Source organism: Bos grunniens, chromosome 10 (assembly GCF_055505025.1).
Source record: "Bos grunniens cultivar Pamir isolate PY7600 chromosome 10, Bosgru_T2T1.0, whole genome shotgun sequence".
Lineage (NCBI taxonomy): Eukaryota > Metazoa > Chordata > Mammalia > Artiodactyla > Bovidae > Bos > Bos grunniens.
The window spans coordinates 80,162,628-80,190,538 of NC_141174.1; the positions used below are offsets into that span (position 1 = coordinate 80,162,628).

The 27,911-nt window shown below is 46.8% G+C and overlaps 1 protein-coding gene across 4 annotated transcripts; it reads left to right on the forward strand.

Annotated features, from left to right (window-relative positions):
- The first annotated feature begins 68 nt into the window (after positions 1-68).
- Positions 69-27,686, forward strand: ABHD4 (abhydrolase domain containing 4, N-acyl phospholipase B). Of its 4 annotated transcripts, XM_086322310.1 has the most exons (8): positions 69-169; positions 8,146-8,246; positions 18,796-18,884; positions 20,258-20,630; positions 20,774-20,928; positions 22,655-22,766; positions 25,309-25,495; positions 26,295-27,686. In XM_086322310.1, the coding sequence occupies exons 3-8, from the start codon at positions 18,845-18,847 to the stop codon at positions 26,382-26,384; spliced, it is 957 nt and encodes a 318-aa protein (XP_086178436.1). In that variant the 5' UTR covers positions 69-169; positions 8,146-8,246; positions 18,796-18,844; the 3' UTR covers positions 26,385-27,686. The 4 variants fall into 4 exon arrangements, with proteins under 4 accessions (XP_086178436.1, XP_086178434.1, XP_086178437.1 ...); XM_086322308.1 differs by lacking the exons at positions 69-169; positions 8,146-8,246 and adding an exon at positions 15,353-15,433; XM_086322309.1 differs by lacking the exons at positions 69-169; positions 8,146-8,246 and adding an exon at positions 15,404-15,546.
- The last annotated feature ends 225 nt before the right edge of the window (positions 27,687-27,911 follow it).

Consider the following 27,911-nt stretch of genomic DNA (forward strand, 5'->3'; position numbering starts at 1 on the left):
CCACTTTGCGCAGGCGTATAGGCCGGCCATGGCGCGAAATAAGTAATGCGCAGACGCAGAATACGTCTACTGCAGGAGAACTATAGCCAGAGAAAGCTAGTGCGCCTGCGCAACGGATCTGTCCTGGAGCTGGAGACGTGTACTCTTTTTGTCCTGTTTCCGCCGTCAGGTTAGTGACGCCCACAGTTGCTCTAGCAACAGGGTAGCGTGGGAGGAAGAGGAGGATAGGTTTTTCAGAGGACAGCGTGGCTACCCGAGGGTTCCGGCTTTCTTTGGTTCTTGGGCGTCCTAATTGGATCTGCTTTAAGTCAATGTCTGGCGCTTCCTGGGTTTCGGTACCCGCTCGGCCCTAAATCTGTTAAGGGCACTGACTGCAGATGCCTGTCCCAGATCATTAGAGGAACTCAAGTTGTCCCGCAGTGAGAACCACCGGAGCCGGTCACTGCGAAGGCATCGGTTTAGACTTGGTTATTGCAGAAGGCAAGTGCGGTGCGAAGGTGCGAGAACCTCCGCCAGACCCTGAACTCGATTTGGGAGCTGACCTCTTGAGGACGCATAGAAATAAGTGCGGTAAAACCTAGTCCCGCAGGTGTTCATTCAATCAGCAGACATTTATTGGACGCCTCCTCCAGCCCCCATTTTGCTAAATTGTAGGTCGTTACGCTAAGAGTTGGACACGACTGAGCGACTTCACTTTCACTTTTCACTTTCATGCATTGAAGAAGGAAATAGCAACCCACTCCAGTGTTCTTGCCTGGAGAATCCCAGGGACGGGGGAGCCTGTTGGGCTGCCGTCTATGGGGTCGCACAGAGTCGGACACGACTGAAGTGACTTAGCAGCAGCAGCAGGTCGTTATGCTAGATTGTAGGTATCCTCAGGGAAATATGATATAGTCTTAAAAGAGCTGGTGATGGGCAGGGGCGGGGAGAAAGTCCATTAAATTGCATAAGGGTGTATGATCAAGTATGCTGCTGCTGCTGCTAAGTCTCTTCAGTCGTGTCCGACTCTGTGCGACCCCATAGATGGCAGCCCACCAGGCTCCCCCGTCCCTGGGATTCTCCAGGCAAGAACACTGGAGTGGGTTGCCATTTCCTTCTCTAAGTTTAGCAGCCTTCTATTCCCAAGCTATCATCTTGAACCTGTCGTACTATCCCAGAATGACAGCTCTGAAAGGTCTGTAAGAGCATTGCCTGGTGCCTTGTTCAAACCCTACCAGCTCCAACTTATTTTGCAGAGGAAACTATGAAGGTTTGAGGGTTTGTATTTTAACAAGTGAGATCAACTATTCATATCTAGCATTTTAACTTTTTGAAAAATAAGATATACCTTAATTTCTGGCATTTTCTGCATTTTAATTTCATATGAATCTGACCTTCCAGACCTAGTCTTTCTCCCTCTGAACTACAAGTGGTACATGAACCAGGTATTTTTACAGCTTACATTTAATAACTTTGAACTATTCTAGGCATTCAAGCAAAATTCCTAAAACAGCAAGTTTCCTTCATTCATTTTCACTTATTATTTGTGTTTAAACTGGAACCAAATGAGCATCACAAATGTACTGATTAACAGTCATGAGCAAAACCTTGCTTAGTTCTAGAAAGAAGAGATGTAATCCATGTCCTCAAAAAACTTTATAATCTATTTGAAGATATATTCATATTCACACTCATGGAGATTTACACTGTTATCAGAACTTCAATCTAAACTCTCTTATATTGCTGAGAAAAAAGTGCATAACCATGCCAGTTCTGAATTTCAATATAATAAGGCAAGAAGCCTCAGTTTCTCTGACAAGTTGAAACTTTCTCCCTGCCTCATCAGTAAGTAGGACGATAGCTTCCTCACCAGTATTCAACTTCAAACTTTAAAGACTAGGCGGATGCTGTTTAATCATTAAGGAGTGGATTCCTGAGGGGAATCATCCGGGCTCCTTCCAGTAGTCTCTCCCTTATGTTTTGTCTACCTTTGATCCTTATCTACTATCATCATTAGCATCTCCACAGGAACTCCCAAAGGGGGAAAGCGGAAGAGATGAAAAACATCAAATTCACTTACTGAATACATACTTTTCTGAGATCTGCAAAGTCAAACACTGATATAATGAACTAAAGCTTTCTTGACTACTTAAAACAGCAAGTAGTCTTCTGTGTTCAGTTTATTATTCTGTTAGGGGAAGCACACTGATTGAAAACCGCCCACCCTGGCCAGGCACCATAGTAACTATTTGCATGAGTTGTTTTATGACAGGAGATCCTGGTAAGGAATATGGAACTAGTAAGCCACCACCAACTGGAAGAGTTCCGGAAAGGTCAAAAGGAGACACTGAGGACACCGCATGTCCGTACACTTCCCAGAATCCCTCTCGCTAGCATCCATCTTGGCTGAGCGATACGTGTGCCACCAGGAAAGACTCTGAATTAGAATGATTGGCCAAAGACCACCTGGAAACTAATCCCATCACCATAAAACCCGAGACTGCGAACCACGCGACAGAGCGGTTCTCCTGGGTTCCCTTACCCTACTGCTGTCCACCCCGGTGCCCTTTCCAAATAAAATCTCTTGCTTTGTCAGCACATGTGTCTCCTCGGACAATTCATTTCCGAGTGTTAGAAAAGAGCCCAGTTTTGGGCCCTGGAAGGGGTCCCCCTTCCAGCAACAATTCTATAATCATTGAAACATTTTTTTGACTGATCTCTCAGTGGGAAATTGCTAATACTGGTGTTAGTTTCAATATTTTAAATCAGAATCTCTATGTAAAAAGTCACATCCTAAGTAGTGGACATACTCAAGACTCAGACAATCCTGGATTTGAGCCTTGATTCTGCTGTTTTGTTGTTGTTTAGTCGCTAAGTCATGTCCGACTCTTTGCGACCCCGTGGACTGTAGCCTGCCAGGCTCCTCTGTCTTTGGGATTTCCCAGACAGGAATACTGGAGTGGGTTGCCATTTCCTTCTCCAGAAAATCTTCCAGACCAAACCCATGTGTCCTGCATTGGCAGGCAGATTCTTTACCACCGAGCCACCAGGGAAGCCCTGCTGTTGACTGGTTCTCTAATCCAGAACAAGTTAGTTAGTCTGACAGCTTCATTTTCCTCTTGTTCAAGATGTAAAGAACAATACCTGGCTTATTGGATTGTTGACTGAAGTAAAAATGCACAATGTGAGAGCTGTGAGTTTCAGTTTTACTTGGGGATTTACTGAGGACTATAGCCCAAGAGCGGAGAAGGCAATGGCACCCCACTCCAGTACTCTTGCCTGGAAAATCCATGGACAGAGGAGCCTGGTAGGCTGCAGTCCATGGGGTCGCTAAGAGTCAGGAATGACTAAGCGACTTCACTTTCACTTTTCACTTTCATGCCCTGGAGAAGGAAATGGCAACCCACTCCAGTGTTCTTGCCTGGAGAATCCCAGGGACGGGGAAGCCTGGTGGGCTGCTGTCTCTGGGGTCGCACAGACTTGGACACGACTGAAGCGACTTAGCAGCAGCAGCAGCATAGCCCAAGAGACTGTCTCAGGTAGCTCTGAGGAACTGCTCTGAAGAGGTAGGGGAGAGGTGATCATGTCTTTGATTGTGGAGAAGAGAGTGGGTAAGTGCTGTCAAGCACATCTTGGTAGAGGGCTACTGCTAGTCACAAGGCACAGATGTCTTAGTTAATGATTTTAGTGCTTTTCTAAGCATGGGGAAATGCAAGAAGTTGTGTTGCAGGAAAATGGGGCATGAGAGGATGGTCACTTCCCAAGTCTTCGGCAAGACCCTGGGATAAGCCACAAAGTGAGGGTCCTTGGCTTCCTAAAGGAAATAATTCAAGAACTAGATGAAGTAGAGTGAAAGCAGATTTATTGAGGGAGTTACATACTCCATAGACAGAGTGTGGGCCATCTCGGAGAGAAGCCCCATGGTTGATAGTTTTTATAGGTTGGGTAATTTCATAGGCTAACAAGTAGGAAGATCATTCCAACTATTTGGGGAAAGGAGTGGGGGTTTCTAGAAATTGGTTTACCTCTCACTTTGGGGGCTTTGATGGCCAATCTCAGAACTGTTATGGTGCCTGCGGGTATGTCATTGAGCATGCACATGTATTACAGTGAGCTTATAATGAGGCTCAAGGTCTATTGGAATTTGAATCTCCCACCATCTTGGGCCTACTTGGTTCTAAATGGTATTTTTCTTATCCTCTATTTTTTTTTTTTTTTTGTGGGGGGAGGGGGAAGGGAGGGGGATGGAGGGCAGGCCACATGGCTTGTGGGATCTTAGTTCCTCCATCAGGGGTTGAACCTGGGCCCCTGCAGTGAAAGCACCAAGTTCTAACCACTGGACCACCAGGAAATTCCCCTGTGTATCATTCTTTTAATGGTTGTGCCCTGCCTCCTTCCCTCCTGTCTCAACTGGATTCAAATTTTCTCCTGAAAATATCCATCTGAAGGCCTGTTCTGCCAGTTTTCCCAAAGCACAGAGTGCCTCATTCCTGATCTCTGCCCTCAACTCCTTTCAGAGTGTGTTGAAGGTCAGCCACCACAGTGACTAATGACTCAATCCTTTTAGAGATACATGACAAGCGTGACATTCTTTAGTTCAAAGGTTGTGGGGATTAAATGAGATAATGTTAACAGTAACTAACACAGCACTTGACATAAAGTAAATATTAAGGAAATATTTGTTCTTATTAACTATCGTTAACCCAGGTAATTAACTATGTCTGCTTTGTTATTTCTCTGAATAATTAGAAGTTGGGCAAAGCACAGAGCCCCAGTAATTGGGCATGCAAAATAATGGGTACTGGAGGGACTGCAACTCTTATGGCTTTCAGAGGACAAATCAAATTAGGTTGAAGCTGAAATCAGTGTAGAACTTAGACCTTTTGTTACTAAAACACTGTTAGAGAAGAAAAACTGTTTCCCTCTACTCAGGTTCATTGAGCCTATAATTAGACTGACGAAAGACAGATTAACAAGAGGAAAACCAATATGTTTCTTAACATGTGCATTGCACATGCATGGGGAACAGTCAGTAGTGACTCAAAAGGGTGGTCAGAACTTGGGCTTATATAATGTTAAAAAGCAAAATCCAACTCAGCAAATGTAAAGATTTTATTGGCTTTATTCAATAATTTATGAGGTAGCATCCAACCAACAGATATAAAGGTGCTCTGAGGAGTTATCTAAAATAAGAGACTTTTATAGGCAGAAAGGAGACAGAACAGTTAATTATACTAGACAAAAATCAGATTAGTTACAGCAAGGTCATTTTCCTTTAGGGGATGAAATAAAGTGAAGTGAAGTTGCTCAGTCATGTCCAACTCTTTGCAACACCATGGACTATAGCCTACCAGGCTCCTCCATCCATGGGATTTTCCAGGCAAGAGTACTGGAGTGGGTTGCCATTGCCTTCTCCAGAGGATCTCCCTGACCCAGGAATCAAACTCAGGTCTCCTGCATTGTAGGCAGATGCTTTACCATCTGAACCACCAGGGAAATCCTTTTAGGGGATGGCAGGGATCTATCAGGCAGATTACCTAATAGTACAGCAAACTACTCCAGTATTCTTGCCTGGAGAATCCCATGGACAGAGGAGCCTAGCAGGCTACAGTCCACAGGGTTGCAAAGAGTCAGATATAACTGAAGCGACTGAGCATGCACACAGTATTGATCAGGCAATCCCTGATTGTCTGGTTTAAGATTTCATCTCTGGGAGCACTGAAATTGTAATTAAGTTAGCATAAGTGACTCCATTTTGAGCCTGTTGTCTTGTTTTTAACAGTAGTATCTTAACCCAAGAAAGCAATAAACTTTTAGAGAAATAACAGAGGAAAGCAAGTTGTGAGTAAATATATGAAGTTGAGCAAGTAAATATATTAAGCATTAATGAAAAATAAGGGCTAGTTAGTAAAGTTTGTTATGTAGATTCCTCTGGTGCCCTCTCTGGGCTGATAAGGTCAAGAGTTTTCTGTCCTTCCTAGGAGAAGGCAATGGCACCCCCACTCCAGTACTCCTGCCTGGAAAATCCCATGGGCAGAGGAGCCTGGTAGGCTGCAGTCCATGGGGTCGCTGAGGGTTGGACACAACTGAGCGACTCGACATTCACTTTTCACTTTCATGCATTGGAGAAGGAAATGGCAACCCACTCCAGTGTTCTTGCCTGGAGAATCCCAGGGACCGGGGAGCCTGGTGGGCTGCCGTCTATGGGGTCACACAGAGTCGGACACGACTGAAGTGACTTAGCAGCAGCAGCAGCAATAGAGAGAGGAGCAGGAACACCTTTCTGTCCTGCTTTTAGGCAAATAAGAGGAGGGCAGAGAACCTTTATTTTTAATTATTTATTTTTGGTTTTGGCTGTGCTAGGTCTTCTTTGCTGCTCGCAGGCTTTCTCTAGTTGTGGTGAACGGGGCTCCTCTCTAGTTGTGGTGCATGAACTTCTTATTAAGGTGGCTTCTCTTGTTGTGGAGCAGAGGCTTTAGGCATTCAGACTTCAGTGGTTACGGCGCGTGGGCTCAGTAGCTGTGGAGCACGGGCTTAGTTGCCCAGCAGCCTGCAGAATCTTCCTGGATCAGGGATCGAACCCGTGTCCCCTCCATTGGCAGGCAATTCTTAACACTGGACCACCAGGGAAGTCCAGAACTTTTCTTGTATCTGTGTCTTCTCAGTTGCCTTCAGCTCAAAATAATGCTATACTAAAGTGGCATAGTTTGGGGTGGCATATTCTGCTACCCTTGAACACTCAACATTATAAAACAATGGGAAAGTGGAAGGTCAAGAAGTTCCCCTGATAAACAAAAGCCATGAATGTACAGTGTATCTCACTATGGTAAGAAATGACATTCTTTATCAAAAGAAACATATATCTTCCTAAAAAGAGGACTCTTCTAAAGATAATCTTTGTGTGAAAAAGTCTGTTTTCCAGTTCTTTTCCCTTTTATTTTCACTTTCTCCTTCAAATCCTTTTTTTTCTTCTCTCTGCTATTGCATGTAACAGCTCCACCCTTTAAACTTTGGCCTAGTGCGGCCAAAACCCCCTTTCTTTGTATGACAGTATGATACAATAAGAAATACATATTTGTTCTTCATCTCCAGGTCTGGCACATAGCTTTCAACCCTCATTATTTCCTAAGTGGTAAAAGCAATAGGAGCATCTTTTGTTATATTTGTTTTTGTCCCGTTTCTGAAATAGCTCCGGAGCAATAAAGGTGGAAGGAATGTCTTTTGCTTTTCATAACAAGGCCCTTTCACCACACTGGAGTTTATATTAATGAAGTGACTTTTGGAAAGCCCCTAAGGATGGAGGCTGGATGCCAGGGGAGCCAACCACATGATTCCCAGGTTGGAACTTTCGTTTCCTTCTCAAGGTCCAGTGAGGGGAGAAGGGCTGGAGATTGAATTCAATCACCAGTAGACAATTAAATAATCAATCATGCCTATGTAATGAAGCTTCCATAAAAAACTCTAACCAAAGGGGTTCTGAGAACTTGTGAGTTGCTGATCACATTTAGATGCTGGGAGGGTGACACAATCTAAAAGATAAAGGAAGTTATGTGCCTTTTCCCCTGTATCTCACCCTGTGCATCTGTTCCTTATGGCTGTTTCTAAATTGTATCTTTTTATAATAAACCAGTAATCTAGTGTTAGCAAGAATTCAACAAAGTAAATTTTAAAGATCTAACTGCCTTTACTGAACAACTCATGAATCAGGCAGCATCCCAACTTACCAGTAGAGAAGAGCTCCAGAGTTACAGAAAGGGAGAGGTTTTCAGGAGCAAGACAAAAAAAATCATAAACAAAAAAGATTATTTCAGGACTTCCCTGGTAGTCCAGTGCTTAAGTCTCCATGTTTCCTCTGCAGCAGGGGGCAGAGGTTTGATCCCTGGTCAGGGAACTAAGATCCTGCTTGCCTTTCAGCACAGTCAAAAAAGCAATAAATAAATAAAAAGATTATTTCAGGTTTAGATAACCTACCTATGGGAGACAGAATGGGTCCTTTTGACAAATTACCTAATCTTTCTTTGGAGGATGGAAAGCATCTCATTGGTCCTGACTAGAAAATTCTGCACTGTCTAATTAGAAATTGGTTTTAGCACAAGTGACTCCATTTTGGACCTGTTGTGTTTTTTTGCTTGGTTGCTTTTTGTTTGTTTTGTTTTTGTTTTTTAGTTCCCTAACCAGGGACTGAACCCACATCCTTGGCAGTGAAAGCACGAAGTCCTAACCACTGGACTACCAGGGAATTCCCTGTTGTTTCTTCTTTAACATTTGTAAGTAAATTGTTTTCCTGGGGCCTGTGAACCATTGCAGTAAGTTATCAAACCTTAGGAGGGGGCCTTGGGAACCTCCAAGTTATAGCCGGTGATAAGAGGCACAGGTGAAACCTGAACTTGAGATTGGCATCTAAAGTAGAAGGAGGGGAGAGTCTTGTGGGACTGAGTCCTTAACCTGTGGCATCTGCACTAAGTCAGGGCAGTCAGTGCCAGAACCGAGTAATATTAGGAACACCGAGTTGGTGTTGACTGAGAACTGGGAAAATGCCTCGTATGGGAAAATCCACACATTTGGTGTCAGAAGTGTTGTTGTTTGAGTACAGAAAAAGGAATCTTCTTTTCTTTTACTTTGTTTTCTAATATAATAAATAGGTTATTATTTTCTTTTAAAAAAAAATGTTGAGGAATCTAATTGCAAACAGCACAAAGTCAAATTTCTCAAGTATCAAGTTTCTGATCTAAGCCCTAGTACAGCAGCAAATAGCTTCAGTAAGCCCATATCACTTCATCCTAACATAACTGTCCTTGTAGTCCCTGATAGAACAGAATAACTTTACAGGCTCCTTTCATTTTCTTCCCTTCTAGTCTTAGGGAGTCCCATAAAGAGAACCCCTCAATCTTGCTTCCTCCCTGACATCCATAAGAGAGTTTACCATATTGTCCTTTCCAAGGGCCAAACACTCTCCATAACATGGGACTGAAATCTTCACTGCTTGAGCAACACTGTCCAAAAGAATTTTCTGTGATGATAAAAAAGCCTCTGTGCCATGCAATATACGGTAGCCACTAGACACGTGGGTGGCTGTTGGGTGCTTGAAATGTAGCTAATGTGACTAAGGAACTTTGATTTTTTTAATTAATTCAAATCTAAGTAGCCACATGCGGAGAAGGCAATGGCAACCCACTCCAGTATTCTTGCCTGGAAAATCCCAGGGACGGCGGAGCCTGGTGGGCTGCCATCTCTGGGGTCGCACAGAGTCGAACACGACTGACATGACTTAGCAGCAGCAGCAGCAAGTAGCCACATGTGGCTAACAGCTATCATATTGGAGAGAGCGACTTTAGAGCTATTTTACTCACTTTCTTTGTTTAATCTGAGGGTCAGACCTTATTCATAGTTCATTCAAAAGGCAATGACACTCGTTTGAAACCAAAGCACAATCTATCCCTGGCAGACATAAGTTATCAGGTCATCAATTCCACCTATTTCCAAAAAATTTAATGTGATTTACAGGCACAGGAAAGAGGGTTTGTTAAAAATTAGTTTCCATTCATAAAGACCATATTCATACTTTAATCATACATAAAATCATACATAATATCACATATGTTAGAGGTAAAAGATACACTTGTACACAGTGTATTTTGTCTTGAAGCTGGGGAGAAACAAGTACCTTGTGTTTCTCCCCAGAGGCCTGCCTAGAGCAGGCCCTGAGAGTCTTCTCCATTCTATAATTCTAACAGATCCAGCCTAACCCTGAGATATCTCAGCTCTGGGGATGAAACCAAGCAGAGCCCTATAGGACCCTCCCTGGTACAAAAGCTCCTCTGTGTCCCCGTTTCTTGTTTGAAGAAAAAGGCTTTGTGGCTTCCCTGGTGGCTCAGTGGTAAAGAACCCGCCTGCCAAGCCAGGAGACATGGGTTTGATCCCTGATCTGGGAAAAGCCCACATGCCCTTGTACCACAGCTCTTGAGCCTGTGCTCTAGGGCCCTGGAACTGCAACTACTGAGCCCATGAGCCACAGCTACTGGAGCCCACAAGCCCAGAGCTTATGCTGCACAAGAGAAGCCATGGCAATGAGAAGTTTGTTTACTGCAACAAAGAGTAGCCCCAACTAGAGAAAAGTCCGAGCAGCAAGGAAGACCCAACACAGCCAAAAATAAATAAATAAATAAAATCATTTTTTAGAAAAAGTCTTTGGTCTCCTAGGCCTTCCCTGAGTGCCAAAGAGCAGACCCAAGCGGTTACTCATTAGGGAGATGAGGGAATACAGAAACAAAAGACCGGCAGTTAAGAAACAATTTAAAGCAGCCCTGGTTCCTCCCCAAAGGACATACATAATGATCTGAAATTTATGTTTGAGGTGTTCTCCAGGAACTAATGCCCCCAATCCAGGTGGAGGATTGTGACTACATGCTGAACGCAAGCTCATAGACCTCAGACTGCTTGGAACCAGAAGGCTGATGATTAAAATTCCTGAAACCTCACCCTGTTAGCTCACCACCAACCAATCAGAAGAAAGTCATGCACCTTGTAACCCTCACCTCAAATGTTGCCTTTAAGAATGTATGTATGTGTATAACTGAATCACTCTGCTGTACAGAAAAAACCAATGCAACATTGTAAATCAATTATACTTCTATTAAAAAAAAAAAAGTGCTCAGTCGTGTCTGACTCTTTGCGACCCCATGAACTATAGCCCACCACACTCCTCCATCCATGGGATTTTCCAGGCAAGAGTATTGGAGTGCATTGCCATTTCCTTCTCCAGAGGATCTTCCCAACCTAGGGATCGAACGTGGGTCTCCCGCATGGTAGGCAGACGCTTTACTGTCTGAGCCACCAGGGAAGTCACAATATCTATTAAAATACATTGATTTTTAAAAATTTTAATAAGTTTTTTTTAAGAAGAAAAAATAATAACCCTTTCCTGAAAGCCTTCAGGGAGTTCAGGTCTTCTGAGCAGAAGCCACTTGTACTTCTGGCTAGGAGCCTACAATAACCACTATACTTTCCTTCACCACAACCCAGTGTCAACAAATTAGCTTTGCTGCTCAGCGAGTGGACACGAGTTCAGTTCAGTAACAGGGACATCTTAAGAGATCTCTTAACTTTAGTTATAAAAGGCATTTTCCACATGTTCAAGTTTCCTACTCATGACCAACCTCTACAGTAGAGCTGATTTGGCACACAAAGACAAAATACAAACACCTCTGTACTGCCTCAAAAGATGAGGTCTCGAGAGATCTAATATCAGTTCCAGCCAGGTCATCAGTTGAATTCAGTTCAGTCGCTCAGTTGTGTCTGACTCTTTGCGACCCCATGAACTGCAGCACGCCAGGCCTCCCTGTCCATCACCAACTCCCAGAGCTTACTCAAACTCATGTCTATTGAGTCAGTGATGCGATCCAACCATCTCATCCTCTGTCATCTCCTTCTCCTCCCACCTTCAATCTTTCCTAGCATCAGGGTCTTTTCAAATGAATCAGTTCTTCACATCAGGTGGCATTTCAGCTTCAGCATCAGTCTGTCCAATGAACACCCAGGACTGATCTCCTTTAGGATGGACTGGTTGGATCTCCTTGCAGTCCAAGGGACTCTCAAGAGTCTTCTCCAACATGACAGTTCAAAAGCATCAATTCTTCAGTGCTCAGCCAGGTCTGCTGCTGCTGCTGCTAAGTCGCTTCAGTTGTGTCTGACTCTGTGCGACCCCATAGACGGCAGCCCACCAGTCTCCCCCGTCCCTGGGATTCTCCAGGGAAGAACACTGGAGTGGGTTGCCATTTCCTTCTCCAATGCATGAAAGTGAAAAGTTCTACATCTTACAGGTTTTCTGAAAAGTGGGAGATTCTGTTAACCTGTCTAACAGTGATGTAACCTGGAATATCCTGTATGGTACAGCTTCCAAAAGCCCTTGACACTGTCAATCAGAGAAAAATTGCACAAACTGAAAGTTGAGAGTTAAGTTTTATTTGGGGACCTTACTGAGGACTATAACCCAGAAGACAGCCTCTCAGACTGCTTTGAGGAACTGCTCCCAAAAGGGAGGAGCCAGGATATATTGCAGTTTCTGCTGGGGATGGGGGGTGGGGGTGGGGGTGTCAGGGGGTGGAGACATGTAGTAGAACATGGAAATCACAAAAACCAGACATCTCAAGTTAGTGATTTTAGTCCTTGACTACCTATAAGAATTATTCCTTAGATATGCACCTTAACTATCTAAGACAGACAGTTTCCTGTTTATCTCCATCCTGAATTCCCTTCAGGGCACACCATGGAGGGGTGGGCTGAGTGGGCAGCCAGCAGTTGCTCTGGCTGATGGCCTGATGGCAGGCAACATTCATTGTTTACTGGAACGGCAGGTAACATTCTTTGTTTATTGGAATTATACGCAACATTCCCTTTTCATAACACTTAGCACCTTGGTTTTTTTGGTGTGTGTTTTTTATAATTAATTAATTTGGCTGAATCAGGTTCCAGTTGCATCATGCAGGATATGTTGTTGCAACGAAATGAGTCTTAGCCACTGGACTACCAGGAAAGTCCCTGTTTCTTTACTTTTGATAATGGTGTTCTTAGTGCTTAACATTGGAGAAGGCAATGGCACCCCACTCCAGTACTCCTGCCTGGAAAATCCCATGGACGGAGGAGCCTGGTAGGCTACAGACCATGGGGTCGAGAAGAGTCGGACATGACTGGGCGACTTCACTTTCACTTTTCCCTTTCATGCATTGGAGAAGGAAATGGCAACCCACTCCAGTGTTCTTGCCTGGAGAATCCCAGGGACCGGGGAGCCTGGTGGGCCGCCGTCTATGGGGTCGCACAGAGTCAGACACAACTGAAGCGACTTAGCAGTAGCAGTAGCAGTGCTTAACATAATGCTGGGCTTTGAATAGGTATGTTAATAATAATAGTAACTTTTTAGCATAAACAAATGTACTACATGTTTGAATTATCTTGGTTAATTCTTACAACAAGATAGGAGACAGAGGAAGAAAATTTAGAGATGCTATATAATTTACTCACAAACATGTAGCAGATAAGCCGCAAAGCCAAAATTGCACCCAGAATTCTGACCCTAGAAACTATCTTCTAATTTCCAATGAGTCCTACTGAACTTTAGCATCTGAAGTGCTTCCTAAAAATGCAGCTATTAGCATCAAACCAAACTTAATGAATTAGAATCTCAGAGGGTAGGGTTTTAGAAACTTTTTTTTTTTTCCTTGGCTGCACCTCACAGGCATGTGGGATCTTAGTTTCCCAACCAGGGTTCAAAGCCTGCATTGGAAGCATGGACTTAACCACTGGACTGCCAGGGAAGTCCTGGAAACCTGAATTTTTAAACAAGCCCTCCAGATGATGGTCATGCACCCTGAGGTTTAGGACCACTCTGTGGTAAGAACAAGTGACAAGATGGGTCCTCTTTTGTTAGTACTACTTTGCCCCATACCTTGCAAATTCCCAGACCCCTAAGCTCTAAAAATGCCCATTCTTTTTTTTTTTTTTTTTCCATTCTCTCTTTTTAATTAATTTTTATTGGAGTGTGAAAGTGAAAGTCACTCAGTCCTGTTCTACTCTTTGCTTGATCCCGTGGACTATACAGTCCATGGAATTCTCCAGGCCAGAACACTGGAGTGGGGACCCTTTCCCTCCTGCTTTACAATGTTGTGTTAGTTTCTGTTGGACAGCAAAGAGAATCAGCTATACGTATACATATATACCCTCTTTTTGGATTTCCTTCTCACTTAGGTCACCACAGAGCACTGAGTTCCTTGAGCTATACAGTAGGTTCTCATTCAGATCAGATCAGATCAGTCGCTCAGTCGTGTCCGACTCTTTGCGACCCCATGAATCGCAACACACCAGGCCTCCCTGTCCATTACCAACTCCTGGAGTTTACTGAGACTCATGTCCATCAAGTCAGTGATGCCATCCAGCCATCTCATCCTCTGTCGTCCCCTTCTCCTCCTGCCCCCAATCCGTCCCAGCATCGGAGTCTTTACCAGTGAGTCAACTCTTTGCATGAGGTGGCCAAAGTACTGGAGTTTCAGCTTTAGCATCATTCCTTCCAAAGAAATCCCAGGGCTGATCTCCTTCAGAATGGACTGGTTGGATCTCCTTGCAGTCCGAGGGACCCTCAAGAGTCTTCTCCAACACCACAGTTCAAAAGCAGCAATTCTTCGGCGCTCAGCCTTCTTCACAGTCCAACTCTCACATCCATACATGACCACAGGAAAAACCATAGCCTTGACTAGACGGACCTTTGTTAACCTATTTCATACATAGTATCAGTAGTGTATTAAATACCCATTCTCTTGAACTTCCTGCCCTTATAATGATAATAAGGTCAATTTAACACTGTGTTACATGAAAGAAGAAATCTCAGACTCTTCTGAGTCCAGCAGAAAGCCTAAAAAAAAAACAAACCAAAAAAACCCACCTTGACAAACCCTACCATCAGTATTCTCCCACCCTCCACTACTTCTAGTCTGGTTTTAACCTTATCAAGAGGATGCCCGCTTCAGGGACATCAGGCCTTGTTATCCAGTTCAAGCAAGTTCTGGAGCCAGCCAGCCTTAAGATTTGGCTCCTCTGCTGAGCAAACCAATCAGGACCTCTCTCCCCCTCACCACCTCCCCCAACCCCCATTCCAGCTACTTAAAACCGACCCAGGTTTACAGGTTAGTTCTTCAGCTTCCTTCCTGGGGGGAGGGGAGGCAGGGATCGTCCAAACTGATGGAGACCTGGGGTTGAGCCACCTTGTTCCTGAGAACCAGGCTGGGGCCAAAGACATCCCCGGGGCTGAGGAATGTTCATCTTGGCAGGCGTGGCTTAAGTTTGGGGTGGCCAGATAAAATACAGGATGCTCAGTTATGTCCCAAATATTGCACAGGACAGACTTACTCTAAAAAAGTAGTTGGTGTTTATCTGAAATTCAACCTTAACTAGGCGTCCTGGTTTTATTTACAAAATCTAGCAGTCTATTTGGGCCACAAGCCCCCAGGCCCTTCGTAGGAGCGTTCCACCGTTGGTACTGTGTACACAAACATCTTAAGCATCTGGTTAGAAGGAACGCTAAGGAAAGGACCTGGGAGGACTGGGGTCTGTAATAGGGAAGATTGTGGGAGCGTGCAGGGGTAATTCTGTTACCTTTTAATTACCAGAGAATGGAGGTTTGACGGAGGAACTCGTAGTTTCAGTACTCCTTACCTCCCTCACTGTCCCCAAATGTGTGGCCGGACTGCGGTCCTAGCTTAGGAGGGGTTCAGAGACAGCTCACGTGTCCCAGCCGGCCCAGCCTGAGTCCTGCGACCCCGCCTCCCCGGCCGCGGCGCTGGCCACGCCCCACTTTGTTATCCGACGCTTTTCTCGGTCAGCTGGTGCTGGCGTCAGGTGGAGGGATGGGCTGGCTCAGCTCGACCCGGCAGGGCTTGTTTACTATGGCCGATGATCTGGAGCAGCAGTGAGTTAACCTTGTCTCTTTTCTCTCTCTCCTTCTCTCTCTCGGGGCCGTGAACCTGGGACTGTCTGTGGCTGAGGAACAGTTGTAGACATCTTCCCGCCTTTCCTTTTCAGGTCGGCTTCCGGGGAGGGCTGGGGGCTGCGTTTGCTTGCTTGCTTTTGCCCAGGAGTTGCGGCCGCGGAGCCTAGGGAGTGATGGAAGATAACGCTTGCCTGCAGCCCAGCGATTCTTACTTTCCACTTTAGTCTCGGCGATTATTCCTCGCTCCCCTCTAAAGCCTGCGCCCTGGGATTAGATTTAGTGATGATGTCTCAGATCCCTCAAAGCAAGCGTGTGTGGACGCGGGTGCGGGGGTAGCAGCCAGGTCTGTGGCTAGTCTGCGTTTGCTCCCCGACGCGAGTCAGAGGTGTGGGAAGAGCATCGCTTAGCCCCGCAACGCGAAGGCTTGGAAAGCGGAGAGAGGGCTCCTCTGGGCTGGGATTGGTCTGGGTTAATAGGCTTGCAAGTTCCTTTAGCTTTCGCCCGGCGAGACGCTTAGTCGCCAGCAATCCTAGTTGATAGTTTTTAATCATCATTAACAATCTCCTTAATGCTATGGTTTCAGAATTAGAGCTTTTGGATTTTGTTACCGCGATCTCAATGACATCAAGTTTGGGATGCCACCTGTAGGTGGTGTGGCAAGCAGTTCACCGTCTGATAGGAACAAGGAAAAGTTGCTAGGAGAATGACTCAGCTTCCACCCAAGCCCGGGTTATACCAGAACTGGGCCTTTCCTGAATCCCGTGTTCCCCCCATTTTGGAGCTGCTTGCAAAACTAATAACGTTATGTCAGTAATAGCTTCCCAGGCTTGAAGGAATTGCCAAGGAGAGTGGTACTTTCCAAAATGATGCTTTCAAGAGGAAATTTACAATACCTACAATGACTTAGGGAAACACAGAATAATATTAGAGTTGATATTCAGTCAGTGCAGTTTCTTTCTACAAATGAAGAATCCAGTGTCCAAAGAAGTTAGACCCCAATATCACAGAGGTCTAGAACAGGGTTCTTACAGCACAGAAGCTCTTCTGGCTCACCCACCATCAGGGTAAAGATCCTAGAGGGATGAGACCACCCTAGTCAGGCTAAGCTTGTGGCTAAGGGACCACTTTGCTTCTTGCCTCAGTTTCCCACCGCAGGCCTCCACATCTCCCCAGGGGTACTGAGCAATAGTGTGCCAGGTGCTACTTCCAGCACTTTACTGGTAACATTTTCAGTGAAGAAGAGAGGCAGGGTATCTGAAGATCTCTGCAGAGCAGCCCATGATGCTGTTGTTCCTTGGGACAGCATCTCTCCTGAGTGCTGCTTTGGGCAGATACGAGGCCATGTGGGGTCCAGATGACATGTTCTGACTTGTCACAGTCTCTGTAGGATGGAGAGAAAGTTTGTCTCCTAAGACCAGCAACATTCTATGGTCTTGGTGCCCACACTTCAAGCCTGTAAGGAATTCCAGTGGATCATTTGAAGGGTTCTGAGTCTTCATAGAATTGAGACCAACAGTTCTCATCTGGCCAAAGCCATTGATGGACCAGTTTCAGCTGTAGCTCCAGTAATTCAAACCTCTTAAGATTTGAGTAACTGAGATTTGCTACTTGAAAAGCACAGAATATGGATAGTTTATGATTTGGCCAGGGGAAAGAACATTTACTGAAAGTGTGTATTATGCTAGGCATTATTCTGTGCTTTAATTTATTTGATCTTTATGACAACTCTATGAAGTAGATACTATTATTACCTCCCTTTTAAAGATGAGGAAACTCTGACAGAGAAAGGCTAAATAATGTGCTAAGGACACATTGCTGGTGAGTAGTGATGCCAGGATTAGAACTCTGACCTTTGGCTTTAGGTCACATGTTCTTTCAGAAAGCAGGCAAGTGTAAAACTAGTTGTATATTGAGTATCCATGTGTGGCCTTAAAAAGCTGAGGCTGGAATGTCCAGAGGAAACACAAGGAGAAACCTGGATTTGACTTTATTTTTTTGGGCCTTGTTTCCCAGCAGTGAAAGCACAGAGTCCTAACCACTGGACCACCAGGGAATACCTGAAACCTGGATTTGAGATCCAGGTCCTGGTTCTGCTTCTTTTTCTTTAACTAGATGTACGGCCTCTTGGGGCATCACTTTGCTCATCTGTTAAATTAAGAGGCTGGACTAGATTTCTACGGAAGTAGCCTAATCTAAAATTCTGCAGTTCAAATAATGCAGCCCAGTGTGTAGCGAGAGGGGATTAGTAGTAGTTGCCCTCACTCCTTCACAGAATGCCCCTGCTTGACTATTCTGATGTATACAGGCCCTTCCTGTAGCTGGTAATGTCCATCCTGAAATCCACTTCAGCCAGGCAGAGTTCAAGAAAAGAAAAATATGGGATGGAAGAGGAATAACAAAAGCGATTCATTGAGCATCTGTTTTATCCCGGGCACCTTATGAGATTCCTTTCATATCTGGATGCTCAAAGACAGATTATTTATCAGGCCAACACCACTCTGCTCATAAATGACATTACTATGACGTAACTCTAGGGTTTTTAAAACATTACTCTAATACTGGTACGTTCAACCTGTACCCTGCAATGACTTAAAGTCCCCTGGCTGTAAAGTAGAAAACAAGATAGGTTATCTTACCTGTTTTACTGCAAGCCATTGGTGGCGAAATTTCTACTCATTTTATAATCTGGAAACAAGGCCAGAGGCAACATGTGTCCTATCAGGGCATCAAAACTGAGCTTGAACCCAGGTCTCCCTCCTCTTACTCCCTGCCTATCCCAACACATCATTCAAGGCTGGACTGATTGCCTGAGAGCCCCACTGGCCACTGACACAGTGCTCTGGACTCCCAGGGGCTGGGAAGCAGGCATACACCAACCCTGGTACTCTGCCAGGAGGGCAAGTGGCATGGGAATTTGTCCTACTCTAAAGGAACATACAGTCCTAGGGATGGCAAAGGAAAACTGAAACATTAGTTAAAAGTTGGTTTTTTTTCCCCTCCTTGTAACCTCCTTGAACATTATAATAACCAATAACAAAGGGGAGTTGTAAAGCTCAAATGAGATAAAAAATGTGAAAGAGCTTTATAAACTGTAAAGTGCTGTACACATAGTATTCTGAGTATCTGTTGCAACAAAGGGTATGTTGTTGCTAATAACCATTTACCAGAGAAGAGTAACAGTGTATCAGGCAGCCATGGAATTGCTGACTGCCACAGGGGCAGGTTTCCTGAGCCTGGGAAACACCCTGAACCCTGATAACTCTTTTGTAACTGCCAGCAAGACTGGGGGTATCAATGTTTGCAATATTGCTAGTGAATGTTTCTGTGTGTTCCTGTCCCAGGCCTCAAGGCTGGCTGAGCAGCTGGCTGCCCACTTGGCGCCCCACTTCCATGTCTCAACTGAAGAATGTAGAAGCCAGGATCCTCCAGTGTAAGTAGAAGGTGGCTTGTGCCACCTCCTTCAGGAGCCCCAGGATACAGGGTCTTCCCAGAGCCTGGCCCACTGAGCCCACTGATTCTTGGTCGACAATGCTCAATGTGGAAGGAAGGGATGTCCATGATTGGAGGGAGGCAATTTGGGCAGAGGATGCACATTCTATGATAGCAGTTCCTTAACATCTCCTGCCCTGTCCATCAGAACAGAAACTCTCCAGCAGAAACCATTCTGCCACATCCCACAACTTCACCTCAAACCCTGTACCAGCTATTAACACACAATGTGTGCAAATACACATTCACTTCTTCCTTCTCTTATTCTTTTTCCATTTCTCCCTTTCTCATCAGACAAACACTTAGATTTACCACCTTCCTAGCCAAGGACCAGCAATCCTATATTCTCTAATAATACTGTTCCTTGTATTCTACCCAATAAGTCACCCTTCCCCTTCATCCAGTTACCAGAGTAGTTGGGGATTCCCACTGGCCAGCTCTCCTAGGCAATGTTCTGTGGGGTCAGGGCATCCCCCTAGGAGCACCAGCAGCCACCAGCTCAAACAAGACCCTTGGGCCCCATCTTCCCATATTTCTCATATGATCTTTCTTGCTCTGCACCTATTGCCCTAGCCGTGGCTACTCTCTCTCTTATGGGCCTGAGTAAGTATAGCCACAGAACAGTCAGTTTTCAAGCCTTTGTCTGAAATCCATGTGACTTACCTCAGGTAGCTCTGTTGTGTGACTGTCTTCACGCCAGCAGAGCAAACACTGCCCACCTTCATCTTTCCCTAAGAAGGACCTGGCTTGACCCTCCCAGATACCCTCAGTGAGGACACACTCTCCCTCCGTCAAGCCCCAGGCATATACAGGTACAAGAGTGATGAATGCCAGAGCTCTGTGGGGTCACTTCTACCCTGGACCCAAAGGGAGCCCAAGGAATACAATGGCCCCTCTTAACGCCTACGGATATCTACAAGGATCTTCCCTTCAAATGGTAGAGAATCTGCTTGCAACGCAGGAGACCTGGGTTCGATCCCTGCATCAGGAGGATCCTCTGGAGAAGGGTATGGCAATCTACTCCAGTATTTTTGCCTGGAGAATCCAATGACAGAGGAGCCTGGCAGGCTACAGTTCGTGAGGTGGCAAAGAGTCAGACACAACTGAGCAATTAAGACTACTAACACTAGACATCTACAAATTGTACTTGGAGTTGAACTCTTAGGCTGTATGATCAGAGAGTTGTAAAAGGAAAGGTGAGAGAGGCCAGGAAGGGTTTGGGGATGAGAGAGGGCTAAAAAGTGAGGGTCCAAGCAAAAAGATCATGCGGTCAGCACACAGTCTTATCCTCTGCCCTGGACCCCCTCTCCCCAGGCCTCCAGAACAAGTTCCTGGCTCGATATGTGTCCCTCCCAAACCAGAACAAGATCTGGACAGTGACAGTGAGCCCTGAGCTCAGGGACCGCACCCCACTGGTGATGGTGCACGGCTTCGGGGGCGGCGTGGGCCTCTGGATCCTCAACATGGATTCACTGAGCACCCGCCGCACATTGCACACCTTCGATCTGCTAGGCTTCGGGCGAAGCTCGAGGCCAACGTTCCCCAGGGATCCAGAGGGGGCCGAGGACGAGTTTGTGACCTCAATAGAGACGTGGCGGGAGAGCATGGGAATCCCCAGTATGATCCTCCTGGGGCACAGTCTGGGAGGATTCCTGGCCACTTCCTACTCGATCAAGTACCCTGACAGGTAAGGAGGAGCCACCTGTCTGCATCACAATAGTGCCTTGCTGGGAGTCTTCCATTACTCATCTCCAGTTGTTCTCTTCCTCAACTTAGGGCTATGGTACCTTCAAGCAAAGAAAGCTTGTCTTCTCCCTTTCCCTCCTTTAGAGTTAAACACCTCATCCTGGTGGACCCGTGGGGCTTTCCCCTCCGACCAGCTGACCCCAGTCAGGTCCGTGCACCCCCGACCTGGGTCAAGGCTGTGGCCTCTGTCCTAGGGCGTTCCAATCCACTGGCTGTTCTTCGAGTCGCTGGGCCCTGGGGTGAGTAGCCTGCAGATAGAGAAACTGTCTCCTCCAACCACAGCTGTCCCATTCTAGAAGCCCCCCTGCGTCTGGACGCTCACCATCCCCTTTTGTTCATAAAAAGTGGGAATAAGCCTAGCGTTATTATTTAAAGCTGTTAATCTGGACTAAATGTCTTGGTCGGCAGTTTCAGAAGGTTTTTTTTCCCCCCTTAATCTGCACGGAAAAAGTTTTTCTATTCAAGAGACAGATGGAGCAGAACTTCTACTCTGTGTCCCCAGAGAGAGAGAAAGGGGTTTCGAGATGACTCTTCCTCTACTGAGTTTTTATGCTACATGTGTGGGTTTGTGGCAGCTGTTGGTGTTTCAACATGGTCACTATGGATCCCATCTCTGCAACTCACCCAGCATCTGTTGCCAGGAGAGGTCAGAACCAGAGCCTCCAGCATCACCTACAGAGGCAGGCAAGCCCCTCTACACCATGCCCTGCCCTAGTCAGACACCACATCACCACTTAGTAGCTGTTAGCAAATCCTGTGAGTGAAGGGAGGAAGGAGGCAGGGCAGCTAGAGTGCATAAATTTAGTAGGCCCCAGCCTTCTGACCTCACACTACTGGCACCTTCCTGTCTGGAGAGGAGCCTTTTAAGGAAGTAAAAGCAGCTTCCCTTTATGGTAAAGGTGGGCGACGCTCTATCTTGCACTGATGGCTTATATATACACGGTAATGTTCAGCAGCCAATTATTAGGGGTTAACTGCTAGTGGCTGAATAAGAGTTGTCTCTCTAGGCCCTTCAAGAGACACAGAATGGCTCTGGGTAGAAGAGAAAAGCGAGCATATGAGCAAAAGGTAGGAGTCTGGGGAGAAAGGAAGGAAAACAAGAGACACAGGTGCCAAAGGGTACTAAACGGGCAGAGGACTGGTCTGCTTAGGGTGCCCAGCACTGTGCACTCCAGCAGACCTTCCCTAATCCTCCAGGCAGGAGCCCTGTTCTAATCACTGTCCCCATTTCTGGACTTGCCTCTGGCCAGGGCCACGCATAGACATCAGAGCTAGTATGGTAGGGGCAGGTGGCTGGCAGCCATGGAGGAGGGCGAGTGCCCAGGGGATCCTGCCACACCTCCCTCTCACCCCTCCGCACACAGAGAGAGCAGACCGGAAGAGAGAGAGAGGCCAGGAGACTAGGCCCAATTTTTACAGTGTGTTTCAAGTGCCCTGCTGCTTGTGTATGGACTATTTAAAGAAAGGTGAAAGGAACAGATTTCTCTAAAACTGCCCCGAGTCTGAGATGCCAGTGTTAGGTTTGCCTCATCACTTGTATTCTGTTACAGGCCTGAACCTGAGAGGGCTCTTGGTTCCATCCACTACCCTCAGAAGATTAAAAGGCCACAGGTGGTCTCAGGGAGAAAGAACATAGCTCAGACCATAAAAGCAAAGCGTCTCAACCATGGACTCTCGTGGGGTTTGTGATCCTTGGAGGAAAGGATCTTGGGATTTCATTGAGCTGCAAGTAATCCAGTTCCTCAGTGACCTTAGACTGTCCAAATTCTTTGGCAACTAACTGACTCTCGTTTGAGGTTACCTGGAGCTTCCCAAAAGACTTAACATGCTCTGTGACTATAACCTTAAGTGTACAAAGCAAACAAACCCTTAAGAGAAATAACGTTTGGTTAAAGTTGTTAAAACAATGACAGGGGTCTTTCCTCCCCACTCAAACTGGCTCCCCCACGTTCTGTTCTCTCCCAGGGCCCGGCCTGGTACAGCGATTCCGACCGGACTTCAAGCGCAAGTTTGCAGACTTCTTTGATGATGATACTATATCAGAGTATATCTACCACTGCAATGCACAGAATCCCAGGTGAGGGCAGCTCTGGGAGTCAGCTCAGCGTCGATGGATTTGGAGCGAAAACTCCAGAACTATCCCAGGATCAGTCTGTGCTGTATTTTTTTTCTTCCACAGAGCTCTCATCCAGTTAGGGAAACATAGGCGTTAGCAGGCTTGCTTATTTCCAGAGACTTCCCCAGGGATAGGCAAAAAGGGATGGAGAAGATAATAGATTAATTAAACATACCACCTGTCTCTATAGAGGAAGACCCTTACTCTTTCCTGGAGGTAAGCAGTTAGGCTGACAGGCAAAGAGTCTGGAAAACACCTGCAAAGATCTTTTTTTTTTTTTTTAACTGAAGAAGTATTATGAACATGGTATTGTTGTAAAGGAAAAGAAAGAAAAGAAAGGAAGCAAGTCCTCTCCTGTCCTAGACCTGTAATTCCCTCATTTTCTTGTTATTTTCTGTCTGAGATATCATGTGATATTGCTTCAGAGAACCTCCTTGTATATCTTCCTTGGCACATGTGTGACTGTACCTCTAGGCTATAGTCCTACAAATAGAATTGCTGATGGAAAGATTATACATTTTAAAACATAATGTTTGTGCACCTTGAAATATTTACTGTTGGGATAGGAATGCCTTTTCTGTCTTTTGGAGAACTGAGGATGTCCCCAGAATCTGAACAAGTTTATGTTTGTGACAACTCAGACAGTGGGCCCCTGGCCCGTACCCTGTGATCTGCAGTCTTGGCAGCCACCAGCCAGGGTGGAGTCAGGGAGGTAATCTTCCCTTGGGCAGTGCCATGTGAGCTGCTGATACCATGAGGCACCACCTCTGTGGGGAGTTCACCCCAAGCTGCTAGGAGGCATCGCAGGCGAGCCAAGATCACTGGGAGCAGCAGCACTGCCCTGCCTCATTTCAGGCCTGTTCAGCCTGAAGCTGTGAAGCAACTGGGACTTTGCATTCCAGTAGCACTGTCTGAGCATTAACCTCAAATTCAGACTGCTTTCAGGCAGCGTGGGAACTGTCCATCTAGCGTTCCTCAGAAGCTCAACTGATGGAAAGGCCCTGCTTAAACAGCAGTCTAGAAACTCAGTTCAACAGTCAAATCAGCTTTCTGCTCGTGATCCCTCTCAACTGGGCTCAGTGCCAGTCTCATACCCACTGAGGCCTTGCAGGCCCACCCCTAGTCCTTCCCCAGAGTGTTCCCCAGTCTCAGTCCTACTTCAGTATAATGAATGGCCTCCCATCTAAACCACAGAGTATGTAGTCACACAACTCACTTAGGTCCTGGAAGAAGCAGAGATGATATTGGTGATAACCCGCCGCTTCCCCCAAACACTGTCACTCAATTTTATAAGCGCCTGAGTCTTTTTGAGTTGTAATCTTGAGTTCATGGTAACTGTTACCATTCCCTTGGAAAACATAATTTAGCAAAAGAATAATTATTTTGGGGGTGGGATACTTATTTCGCTTCACTAAACTTAGGGGCTTTGTACATATTTTCATTTTCCCCATAATGACCTCAAAAAGTGGGTATAATTTCTCTCCAGTTTGTAGATGAGAGAACTAAGGTGTGTTCTAGTTCCACAACTTGCTAAGAAAGTAGAACCAGGATTTGAAGGTATGTCTCTCTGACTCCAGAGTCCATGACTGTCCCACTGTGCTGCAGTGTCTTAGAAAAGGACTCTGTTCCTGGTGACCTGTGCAGAACTCAGGCTCCCCTTCATCTCAGGGATGCTAAGGAGACTGGGAACATAACCCCTGAACAGACCAAGCCTGCTGGGTACCAGTCTCCCCAACCTTCCCTGCTTCCCACAGCAGTGACAGAGCCGTCCGGACAGCTGGCTTCCCCTCCAGCCTTGCAGACCCCTCCCGATACGGCCTCTGAAAGCTCTCCCTCAGGAAATGACCAGGGAGCAAAGTAGATTAGATTGGCCATCCTTGCTTCTCAGGTAGCACAAACTCCCCCTGGGTCCTCGCAAGCCTGACGTCTCATTCCCCAGGCTCCTCAGTTAACCCTCTGTGCCTCTGTAGGCCTTACCCGTCAGAGCCCACTTCAAGGAGCCCTTCGACCCTCTCCTCCAGCCCCAGCCAGCCAACTCCCTAATCTGTGTTCTCCTAGAACTCCCTACCCTTTCATAATTCTTGGGAAATCTGAAGTTAAGTTAATCCTGTAATTCATTATGTAATGCCTGAAGGATGAGGAAAATGGGAACTCCGGGAGGGCAGGCACTGCGTGTGTCTTGTTCGTATGTGCCCACCCTCCGCCCAGGCTGCCACATCAATAGCTGTTAAATACATATTATCCTGTATGTAATACAGGTTAATATGGCACTCCTCAGTGCCAAGGGGTTTTCACAAGTGTGTCCCTCCTACCTCATCTCTGTGCGGACCCTCTGGAGATTCAGTCCTGTCTTGTAATCTTCCTAATATTTACTGAGCCTAGTGCTGGGCTTGGAGGTAAACAAAAAGAGGCCAAAGATGCTGCCCCAGCCTCCGAGGACCCACAGATTGACATTTTATGCTGTGGCATTTACTCATCGCCTCACCCTGTTTCGCTTTTCCAGTGGGGAGACGGCATTCAAAGCCATGATGGAGTCCTTTGGCTGGGCCCGGCGCCCCATGTTAGAGCGAATTCACTTGATTCGAAAAGATGTGCCCATCACCATGATCTATGGGGCCAACACCTGGATAGACACCAGCACGGGAAAAAAGGTGAAGCTGCAGCGGCCGGATTCCTACGTCCGAGATTTGGTATGTTGCCACCAGGGGAGACAGACTGAGGTGGAAATCTTGCAACATGCAGCACGTGTTGATTTGACTCAGTGTAGCTAAGAGACCAGGTAGCGAAGGGTGATGGGAGAGTCAGGGAGAAAGAGTGGAAAGGTTGAGATAGGGTCATGAATTTGAAAGGGTTGGCTCTCTGTAATATCATAATTCAGGGTTCCTTGCCTCTGTGTAGCCAGTCAAGCTAAAAGGCAGGTTCTTGTCCAGTTGTCAGGCATAGGGAGCATGCTGCCCTCTTCCCCTGTAATTCTCACTCCAAATCAGAGCTGGGTACAATAGAGGCTGCCAAGAAGCCTTCCCACCATTCTCCTGCCTCCACCTTCATTTGCTAAGGAGTGTGCTTACTTATGGCTACCCACTCCAGTATTCTTGCCTGGAGAAGTCCATGGACAGAGGGGCCTGGTGGGCTATAGTCCATGGGATCACAAAGAGACATGACTGAAGAATTTTCACTTCGTGCTTACTTAGACTGGTGCCTCACGGGTCCTGGGTATCGAACCTGTGGATGACATGAGCATGGTGGGACTAGTGTGGAAGGAAAGATACAATCAGGGACCATAGGAGAAGTAAGGATGAGACATTGGGATTCACTGGTTGCCACTGGGAAGTGCAAGATACGGGGAGAAAGGTGGACAGTTGTCTTAGAGAAAATAAGTGCTTATGGGCAGCAGGCGAGCAGGTTTACAAGAAAAAGAAATGGTGTGGCTGCTTTCCAGTGCCTAGAATAAAGGGCCATCCTGCCCCTGGCGGGGTCCTCCCTCCATAGGAGATCGAGGGTGCCTCGCACCACGTGTATGCAGACCAGCCGCACATCTTCAACGCGGTGGTGGAGGAGATCTGCGACTCAGTCGATTGAGCTGCTCTTCCTGGAGGACGAGGAGAAAGCCAGAGAGTTGCTCTCACCTTCCTGTCTCCTTACTTACCCCTCTGTCCTTTCCTCACCGACTAACATGTGCCAGCCAGGTGGAGTCTTGGGCTGTCCCCAGGGCAGGACCACAGAAGAACAAAGAGCACTATGACCCCACACTGAAGGCTGGAGGCAAAAGCTGCTAGAGGCCTTGCGCTCCCCACCCCGGGAGAGCGTAAAGGGTTGTAGAGTGCCACCCCATTCTCTCCATGCCGGCGTCACCAGGCGGTGGTTGTGAGGGGACTGCACCAAGCCACGCCCCCCTGTGCCAAGGGAGGGCAGCTGCTCCTCCTGGACAAAGGAGAGGCTCTTAACAGCCTGCCCAGGTCTGGAGTGTGTCTGCAGGGGGAGGGGGAGGTTCCATGCAGGACATCTTCCCCCTCCATCACCCCTGACCCCCCAGCCCATGCCAGTTCTGTTCAGGGGCTGGTTGGGGAGCTACCAAGAGCAGGTCCTGGAGCTCTCGTGACCTAAGAGGTCATATCAAAAGCTCTCATTAGCAGAGGAGGCAAAGGGCAGGGCATGGCTGGTCCATGGAGAAACAGCTCAGGGCTCCTGGCGGACTCTGTTTGCTAAGGTTTGAGGCAGACATGGAGGTCACGGGGCTGGTCCTGGCCAAGGATAAGCCCACCTGGCCGCACATTCCAGCCTCTTTGTACGAGGATTCTGTTTTCCTGCTGTGTCTCAGCCCTGGCTGCCTAAGCCCGGAACACTCAAGTGCTTCCTTCCCTGCCCCTTCTTTCTCCCACTGGGAGGCCTCTGGCCTCCCTCTGTGCCTTGGGCCCTGAAGCCCCACCCACACAGTACTGAGAACAGTGACCCCTGATGGAGAGAAGGGAAGGCCCTTCAACCCCAAGCCGTGTCTGGATCCCCATTGTCTCTAGTATCTGCAGGGTTTTTTGCCTGCTCACGTGAACCTCTGCCCAGGATCCAGTGGGGAGCCTCCAGCCAGCAGTTAGTTCCCTGTCCTCATCAGCCACAGGATGGTTCTCATTGCCTGGCCCTCCATCCCTGCTGCCTGTCCTTCTGGTCTCCAGCTCATCTGTCCCCGACCTACCTGTCACTCTCTCCCGGGGACTGGTTCTGGGCAGTAGGCGGGGCCTGGCCCCAGAACTAGGGTAGCTCCCACCTACTTCTTCACTTTTGTAAAGCCAACCCTTTCACCAGAATAGTATTAACTCCTGGTGCTTTGTACTACTGGTCCAGCTGCCTTGGGCTCCTTTTCTATATTAATAAAGAAATGAATCAAAATCGCTCATGGTGATGATGTTTAATATTGCTCTGACAAGAGTTCTGGGGGTGGTGCTGAATTCACAACCTCTCCTGTGATGTCTGAGTCAGAGGAGGGGCCCTGAGAGATACCCATGCACAAGCCCCCCCACCTCCCATTTAGTGCATCATCTGCCCTCTGGACCCCGCCCAGTCTCCAGGTCAGCACAGGTCATCTCAGCCAACCACTTGAGAGGATAGATGAGG